At 41.0% G+C, this 9,124-nt stretch overlaps 2 protein-coding genes across 7 annotated transcripts in view; one reads left to right on the top strand and one right to left on the bottom strand.

Moving 5' to 3' along the window:
• PLAG1 (PLAG1 zinc finger) overlaps positions 1-770 on the bottom strand; it is a 45,521-nt gene extending 44,751 nt beyond the window's left edge. For 3 of the 5 annotated variants that reach the window (XM_039868911.1, XM_039868910.1, XM_039868915.1), the window contains exon 1: positions 563-770. The gene's annotated coding sequence lies outside the window, so the exon portion shown is untranslated. The remainder of the gene's footprint in view (positions 1-562) is intronic. The other 2 variants (XM_039868913.1, XM_039868912.1) reach the window with 1 other exon arrangement.
• A 362-nt stretch (positions 771-1,132) lies between these two features.
• CHCHD7 (coiled-coil-helix-coiled-coil-helix domain containing 7) lies at positions 1,133-6,788 on the top strand. Of its 2 annotated transcripts, none has more exons than XM_039868909.1 (4): positions 1,133-1,285; positions 3,783-3,852; positions 5,659-5,801; positions 6,540-6,788. In XM_039868909.1, exons 2-3 carry the CDS (start codon positions 3,799-3,801, stop codon positions 5,773-5,775), a joined length of 171 nt encoding a protein of 56 aa, XP_039724843.1. In that variant the 5' UTR covers positions 1,133-1,285; positions 3,783-3,798; the 3' UTR covers positions 5,776-5,801; positions 6,540-6,788. The 2 variants fall into 2 exon arrangements, with proteins under 2 accessions (XP_039724843.1, XP_039724842.1); XM_039868908.1 differs by having other exon boundaries at positions 1,134-1,285; positions 5,703-5,801.
• The last annotated feature ends 2,336 nt before the right edge of the window (positions 6,789-9,124 follow it).

Raw genomic sequence — 9,124 nt, 5'->3', positions numbered from 1 at the left:
AAGTCACTCAAAGTGCCCCCCAAATATTGCCGACTGCGGGTTTCCGCCAGGCCCTTTAGGAAGAGACCTTCCCCTGGGATGTTTTGGTGGAAAACGCGGAGAGTTTACTCTCAAAACCGAATTTATATTAATTTTTCCCTTATTTTTCGGGTCTCTAATGTCTTCCGCTCTCGCTGCTGCCGCTGCCGCTGTCACAATATTCACAGCACCAGAGAGGAGGAGGAGGAGGAGGAGGAAAACTTTTCAAACTTTCCAGACCCTGAATAAAAGGTTTTTTTTTTTTCCCACCGACCTCACCTTTGGGTCTCCAGCCGCATCGCCCCCTGCCCAGTCAGCAGCGACTTCGGGAGTCCTCACACCCTTGCTTGGTAATTTTATTTTATTTTTTATTATTATTTTTCTCTCTGGGGTCCTGAGCAGGGGCTGAGAGTAGCACAAACTTTTCCTCCTCCTGCCGCCGCCGCTGCTCCTCTGCCCCCTCGGCTAGTCCCATAATTTAAATAACCCTGATATTTCTCCCGCTAAACGCCTCTCCGCCGCCCCGGACCCCGAGAGAACTCACCGCAGGGCTTTAACATCCTCCCTCCGGCCCGTCCGCCGCCTTTACACCGCCCGCGGAATTTCTAATAATTTTTTTCTCATATTTCGGGCTGGACGCGGCGGGCCTGGAAATTGTTTCCTTACGCCTCTTTCCAGCAGCCATTGTAGTGTATGCGCTGCCCCTGCAGCCCAACTTGCAGCTGCCGCCGCCGCCGCCGCCGCCGCCGACGTCGCGCCCACCGCCGCCTCCCCGGGCCTGCTCGGCCGCCGCCCCCGCCTCCCGCCTCCCGCCTCCCGCCGGCCCGCCCCCGGCCCCCGCCCGCCGCTGTGCCCACCCCCAGCGCGCGCTCCGCCCCAGGTCCGGCCACTAGGCGCGGCCGCCGCCAGGGTTGGGCCCGCCGATTGGCCCTTGATGCCGCCCGTCAAGCAGAAGTGTTAAGAGACCGGCCGAGGCGCTGGGGGCGCGGCGGGGCGGGGGAGGGCGGGGCCGAGCGCGCCGCTCCGCCCACTCCCCCCGCCTCAGCCCTCCTCCCCCTAGCTGGGGGCGGGGCGGGACCCACCCGCCCCCGCCTCCCTGCGCCCATCTCGTCTGTCAGTCAGGCAGCGGTGCGCGCCGATTGGGCCGGCGGCCGCCGGGGAGCGGGGGCAGCACGTTGGGATGCGCGCTACTTAAGGTCCAGCTGCGTGAGCCCTTGACGTGTTTGGTGTTGGAGACTGCCGGTTGCTGGTTGAGCGGCCGCCTGAGGTGAGTGGTCCCGCTCCTCTCCCTCCTTGGCGGCTGCAGGGAAGGGGCAAGAGAGGGCCGCACCTGTGTCTCCCTAGGGCTCAAATCCACTCCCGCGCGAAGTCGAGTCCACCGGGTCTTGCCGCAGCGCGGGCCCCTTATCATCGCTTCTTTTCTCCGCGATACGGGTCCGTTCCGGTCCGGGGCACGGAAAGTGACCCCTGGCTGGGCACCCCGGCTCTATCTTCATCCTCCCTTACAGCTGTTGAAGCATAATTGCTTGCACCTACCCCCCAGTTTCCTCCATTTTCCTCATCTCCTGCCCCTTTCGGCACTGTCGAAGGTCGAAGCAAGGTGCGTTCACCTGTGCCCGCCGTCCACTGTCGGACGGACAGGCAGCGTCACGGAAGACAGCGAGGTCTCAGACTTGCATCTCTGGTTTCTTCTTTCGATTTCCCCGCCTCCCTCCGATATGCCACCCGACTTCCTGACCCTGTCTCTCTGCACCTAGCAGTGGGTGAAAGACTATAGGTTCTTACATGACGTGTTTCAGCCTCCCAATAGTTGCATTTTGCGTTTTATCGGAGCCACAGACCCTGCCTGGCTCTAACCACCATGTGGGCTCGGACGTGTTCATCAAGATCCCTTCCCCTTCCCTTTCAAAGCACTTGGAGTGTGGGGACTTGAACCACTGAATGGGAAATCAAGAAATACTTTTTAAAGCAGTTTGCCCTTTGGAGAAGATTTTAGAGTTCCTCAAATGTTCTGTGCTTGTGCGACCTCTCCTTCAATTCTTTGGCTTTCTCTCTGGCAAGTAGAGTTTTGTAACATTTATTTGGTACCTTCAGAAATTGAATAGATGAGGCCTCTCTAACTGAGCACTAGAGCTTGCCCTGTAGCCCCGCCTCACACTGTAAATTGACATTCCAGTTAATACATGAGAAATTGATGCAAAGAAGGTGACATTCAGAAATCCAAACTTAGATTGACCTGCATTTAGAACTCAGAAGAGAAAGGGAATGTGAATAAACTCATGCTGCAAACCTAATTTGATTATATGCGATTTTACCTAGGTGTTATTTTTAAAGAATTCTTGAGTAATGATAATAAAATGCAGAGTAGGACGCTTTCATTGTAAGGCATGCAACCTGTCTATGTCTGATTGTCGTTGAGATTATATCTAAGGAAAAGAACAGCTAGGCAGAGTTCTGTGTTCTCACATCATAGGATAGATGTAAAAAGTAGAGCTGTGAGTGTCATCATTCCAGGAAGAAGTCAAGCCTGCAAAAGAATTGTGTTCAGCGGAGGAAGACACTTCTAGATATAATTGAACAGCATCCTGAATTTCCTTTTTGTGAAGATGTTTCTGTTAGATAGGTATATTCATGTATTGTTCAATGAAAATCATAAAATAAAAGGATTACTTAGTGGGTACAAAAAGTTAAAGGACCCCAGAATGACTAAACTTTTTTCCATCCTTCTTTTCAAAAGTTGGTCTCTTTTAGTCTGGACAACCTGATCTTTCTCAGAATAGAAGAAACCATAAGTGACTTGTGATTGAGAATACCTCCACTTTATAGGAACTTGTGGGATTTGATTATTTTTCCTGAATGTGCTTTATTTCTTTCAACATATCTTAGTTTTTGATGGTACCATCTTGGGCAAGGAAAAGATTCTGACTTCTGTCTGGTTATACTGATGTAGTTTTTTATTGAGTGGCATTTTGTAGGTCATACTACAATATTTGCTGGCTTCTCCTTCAATCTTTAGGTAGAAGATGATTGAGTTAGTAAAGGATTCAGTAATATGTTATTTCAGCTCTTTGAACTTAGTGCAGAGCATTTAAAAATATTTGTGGGTGGCTTATCCATAGTATGCCAAAATGTTGAAACAAAAAAGCACTGAAATATTTAAGTTAGTAGCATTCGCGGATTCCTTCAATTAAGTAGAAGATGCTACTGGAAGTAAGGTTTCAACTTTTTTTTTTTAACTTCGAAATGTCAGCTAAGCAGTAAATTTGTTTTGGTATATTGGCCACCCCAGTGCTGGCCACAGAGTAGACATTCAGGTTCTTTAGTTAACAAATGTTTTTGCTAAAGTTAGGTTGTACTAAATTATTCCACATTTATTTTGTATGTTAATCAATGTTTAATAAGGAAGTAATCGTTATAGTGCATGCTGTATTCTTAAGTTTTGCTAGTATATTTAATTTCTTAACCTTTAGAAATAAGAATAAACTGAAACTGAATTATAGCTGAACTATTTTTCTTTCTGGACATTATTATCAAATTTCAGTAGACGTATTAAAAAATATGGCCTTTGTGCTGAGGCACTATGGCAATGCAAAGGAAAAGCACATCAAAGTCCTCATTCTCAAAATACAGAGGATATATAAAGTTTCTCACTACCTAATCATTATGCCAGAATTAATTTTCAAGTACTTACGGGGCTACCGAGATTTATTGATTCCTTTTTTGTCATGCACTGTGTGACTCTTTTCCCCAATATCTATCTGCAGTGAGAAGACTCTTAGGATGCCCATGGTAGCGCGGAGGCTAAGAGATCCTGACGTTAATCCTTGCTTGTTGGTAAGGTGGTTTGCTTTTAATTTTTATGAGTGTTAAGTTAGAAATACAGGCTTCTTCTGGTTTTGTGAGCATATATTTTCTGCAGTTCTTTTTTTTTTTTATGTGTTTCTCAGTTTATTTGCTTTTTAATTTTAATGGGACTTTTTAAAATATAGAAGTCTTACATTTCCTCCTACCCAGAAATCCAGTATATATTCATGTAGATCTTTTTTTTTACTATTATTTATTTATTATTTAGTTAATTTAGCTTTTTTTAATTAAAGCATAGTCAACATATATTAGTTTCAGGTGTACAACATAGAGAGGTGACGTTTATATACCTTATGATGTGATCGTCACAATAAGTCTGATAACCGTCTGTCACCGTACAATGTTTTTATGGTATTATTGATTACATTTCCCTGTGCTGCATATTAATCCTCATGACTTACTTTATAACTGGAAGTTTGTATCTCATATTCTGTTTCACCTTTTTCACCCATAACCTCACCTCCCCGCTTCTAGCAACCATCAGTTTGTTCTCTGTATCTACCAGGCTGTTTTTGTTTTCTGTAGTTCTTTTTAGAGTTATTTCTGTGCAAAAAATATTTCTAGCCAGCATAGCCTTATTTCACTAGAGCATTGTTAGATATTTATATTTTAGCTAACGAAGATTTTACCTCTTTTAAGTTAACTTATTTGTATAATATACAAGCATTTAGTTGTCACTGTAATATTAGACAGGCATATGTAAAACTGAGGAAAATTTTTAGTCCAAACATGAAAAGTTGAAAAGTATGATATTTTTAAACTGTCAGTGAAATTTATGTTTTAACAGCAATAATTTCATGTCCTTGAGACAACCCGGCCAAGAGTAAGGGACTGTGATAGAATCAGTCTATTTAAAGCCTAAGGGTTTTCACAAAGGTATCAGATAAGCAAAATGTTTTGCTGTAATAATAAGCTTTTATTGGCATTTATTTGATATGACAATAGTTGTGGCTTTGTCATCAGACTGGTGCTATGAAAACGATATTCCCTGATCCTGTATGCATTTTCCAAATATACACATTCATTAACTCTTTGGCATAGAAATTAAGATTTGTTCTGTATATTAGATAGGTTTTCAACTGCTTTATTTAATAGAATGTTTCTTAGATCTATGAAGCAAATAACGTACTCCTTTAGTTAAAGCTTTTCTTTAGGTAACCTCTCAGAATCATACCTTTCACTGCGAAGTTTGTTATCCCATCTATTTCCATTTCACACAGCTTAAATTTAATTCTCAAATGGCAGCTACCCTCCTTCGAACTCATAGCTCTGTGTTGCTCACTTGGTTTTGAAGTGATATTAATGATGTCTATTAAAATTGCTTATACAGTAGTATATTTACTTGCATGATGAAGTGAGTGATAGCCAAAAAGACATGGAGATGAATGGTGTTGGATCTAGAAACCAGCATTAACATCACAAACAGTCAAGTCAGAGTGAGAACTTGGAAAAGCGGGAGAGCTACACTCCGAGTCGGTAGATGGTTTTAAGTCTAGCTGTGTGGCAGTGATTTTGAGCACATTACACCTTGCCTCGCCTTCTTTGATAAATGGTTACTGGGCTTCAGCTCAAATTCATGTGATTAGATAGTCAGAAAACTGACTCAGACTATGAAAAGGAAGATGTCGGCCCCGAGCAGAATGAATGCTGGAATAGTTAAAAAGGTAATTCAGTTTTGTTCGTTAAAAGGAACAAAAAGGAAGTATTTCATATTAGCTTCTTTGGGGAAAGCAGCTTCAGAAGTTTGTTTTTTTTGCGTTGTTGTTTGTTTTTTAGATCCTATTCCACCTCTTAAATGATGCCTATCTTACATATTTAAGGAATCTGATGCTTCTACCAGATGTATGGATGAAAATAACTATGACAAGGAAAGGTGTTCCACTTACTTCTTGAAGTACAAAAACTGCCGGAAATTCTGGGTAAGTCTAGCTTGGTGAGACGAGTTAGTCTAACTCATCTCCTAGGCCTGAAACTGAAACCTGCAGTTAGTACCCACTAAATAAGATGGCTGTAGGGAAACATAACTTTTCCACTTTACCCTCAGTGTTATTTTAGTTCTAAAGGATCCTCGAGAGCTCTTAGCTGCCTCATTTTACGCCAAGGTATAAGGATGCAGTTCTGATGAAGATGGGTCATCCTAGGTGTATAAATATTTGCAGCCCTAAAAAATAACCTTGTTATAATTTTAGTTCTCTTGGGGAATGAACAGAATAGATAACTTGTCATAACACTTATTAGGCTTCCGTTTCTGCCTCTTCCTCTTCCACTGACACCCAGGGTGGTTTAAATGGTCCCATTTTTCTTGAGACATTAGTATGTAATTTCTGTTTCCCTGAACACTGGATCCACCTATTTTCTTTGTCTCTGCTGAATTAACTATTGGTTTCATTGATGGACTGTACAATTGTGCTCTTATAGTTACATAGCATATCACCATCTCAATTACTATTAATGTATTCTTATTGGAATAATCACTTATATTCAATTGTTAATTGTTTGAAAAAACTTTTATCTGGAGTCCTAGAATTAGTTGTTTGGGTTTTTTTAAACTTGGTTTTTAGAATTTTTTGAGGAAGCAATAACAAATTACTGGCAAATGATTAGGATTTAATGCATAACTGATTTTGATTTCTTTTTTTTTAAATACCTACACACAGAATTCTGTCATGGTCAAGAGAAGACAGAATGGAGTGGAGCCACCTATGCCTACAGCAGCAGAACGAGACGAAATCTTGGGAGCAATGGGAAAGATGCCATATTGAACGTTTGCATGAAAATTGTTTATTTGACTTAAAAGCAGATGAATATTTTAAATAAATGATTACCGTAATCTTTTAAGACCTTATAGGCCTTACCCAGATAGATCTTGAATTCTACAAAGGCAGATAAAATTAAGTTACCCCTGTGTCCTGTGTGTTTGTTCTTGGTACCATGTTGGCGGTGTGCCACTGCCGATTGTGCCATATCACTTAATTCCCAGAATTTACTTCTAGGAATTAAGAGAATGTTAGGAAAGGCTGTATAAGGAGTTGACTTTTTCTCTGGGTCTTGAAAGAAAAGTAGGAGCGAACAAGTAAAAGCTGAATGGAGGCGAAAGAAAGGCGGTGTTTGATATGAGCAACAACAAAATGGAAGGAAAACTTGAGCCAAATTCGGGGATTTGTCTGCATTCTGCCCTGCCTGGTTTAAGGTGGTGGAGGCGTGCCGGAAGAGAAGATGGGAAGGTATGCCGAAAGCAGATGTCTCCTTTGTGGCAGATCCGAGGCTCATTACTGAGCTCTCCATCCTTACTTCACTCATTTTGTTTAGGTTATTACGTTCACTAGGTGGGAAGCAGGGATGCAGGAATCTGGGCTTAAATGGCGTGCAAAAGAACTGGTGTTCCTTATTTTTGTTCTTCATGGCAAGGCATGGTTAAAGGATTCTGTGATAAATCTATAAATATTGGATAACTGTGAAGGCATAGTATTTTTGAACCATGGTAATGGAGAAAAACATTGATTCTCTTAGAAGGATTTCTATTTGTAGGATGAATAGGCAGGAAAGGGCGTGGAGTTCATCAGGTGAACGCTGGGACGAAACTGTAGCTCAACTTCATTATGATGTAAAAACAAGAATATTTAGTATCATGACCGGGGTGGATTGTGTAGCAGTTCTCATGCCAACTGCCTTTTAAAGTCATTTGCTTCAATTACAGAAGTATTATAAAAGACATTTAATAAAAGTCAGTGTGTAGTAGAAAATCAACAAAAACATAGTTTGTGTCCTTTTTCTTCATCTGGTCCAGGATCTAGAGTATAATTTTAATGGCTGCTGACACAAACTGTCCATCTCATTGGTCTTAGTCCAAAACTCAGCTCACGTTTTTAAGCCATAGGATCATAATTGCTAAATATGATTCTATTTGAGTTAAATGTGATTTTATTTTGAATGAATTTCTATTTGAATTTCTGGATTGTTTCAGAAATTCTTTTTATGGATTGCTCTAAAAATGATGAATTAAAATAGGAGCTGACAAGAAATTAATATACTCATGTGAGAAGTATTTCAGTACTGTTAAGCATGCTTATTTTATTTAAGAGTTTGGAATTTTAATGTCACCTCTTTAAATGTCTATCAACATTCAACCTGTAGCTATTTGTCCTGGCATAGCTCTTTTTTTTTTTAAATAGCAACTTTGTTGTGATACAATTCATTTATAAGTCACCTATTTAAAGTGTACAATCCAGTGGTCTTTAGTATTTTGACAAGTGTGCAGTCATCACCACAATTGAGTTTCAAACACATTCATCATTTAGAACACATCACCCTAAAAAGAAACCCTGCACTCATGAGCACACATTCTCTATTTCCTCCTACCACCACCCTCCCCACCTTCCCAACACCTAGGTAGCTGCTCATCTACTTTGTCTCTAGAATTGCCTGTTCTGGACATTTACATAAACGGAATCATGCAATATGTGGTCTTTGGTGAATGACTTCTTTCGCTTAGCCACCTGTCTTCCAGGGTCATGTTGCATGCGTCGGTACTTATTCCTTTTTATTACACTTCATAGTATGATACACCACACTTTATTGATTCATCAGTCGATAGGTATTTGAGTTGTTTCCACTGTTTGGCTAATATGAGTCATGCTGTTTCTCGAACATTTGTGTACAAGTTTTTGTGTGGGCATTCATTTCTTTTTGGTTATATGCCTAGGAGTTGAATTGCTAGGTCATATGGTAACAATATTTAACTTTTTGAGGAACTGACAGTGTTTTCCAACGTGGCAGCACCATTTTACACTGTATGAGAGTTCCAGTCTCTTCATGTCCTCGTTAGCACTTATCTGTCTTTAATGACAGCCATCTTAGTGGGTGTGAACTGGTGGTTTTGATTTGCATTTCCCTGGTGGCTAATGATGTTCAACATCTTTTTATGTGTATATTAGCCCCTTGTACATATTCTTTGGTGGAATGTTCATTTGGATCCTTTGCCTATTTTTAAATTGGGTCATGTATCTTCATTACTGAGTTGTAAGAAGAGTTGTTTATGAATACTAAATACATGTCTCATCAGATATACGGTTTATAATTTTTTTCTCCGCTACAGTAGGTTGTATCTTCATGATGTCTTTTGAAACACAAAAGTTTTTAATTTTGATGACATCTATTTTTTGTTGTTGCTTTTGGTGTCATATCTAGGAAAGTATGATGACACCTAATTGTCTTGCCTAATTCAAGGTTACAAAGATTTACA

This window comes from Pteropus medius, unplaced genomic scaffold (genome assembly GCF_902729225.1).
Source record: "Pteropus medius unplaced genomic scaffold, Ma_sr-lr_union100, whole genome shotgun sequence".
Classification (NCBI taxonomy): Eukaryota; Metazoa; Chordata; class Mammalia; order Chiroptera; family Pteropodidae; genus Pteropus; species Pteropus medius.
This window is presented reverse-complemented; position numbering and strand designations above follow the sequence as displayed.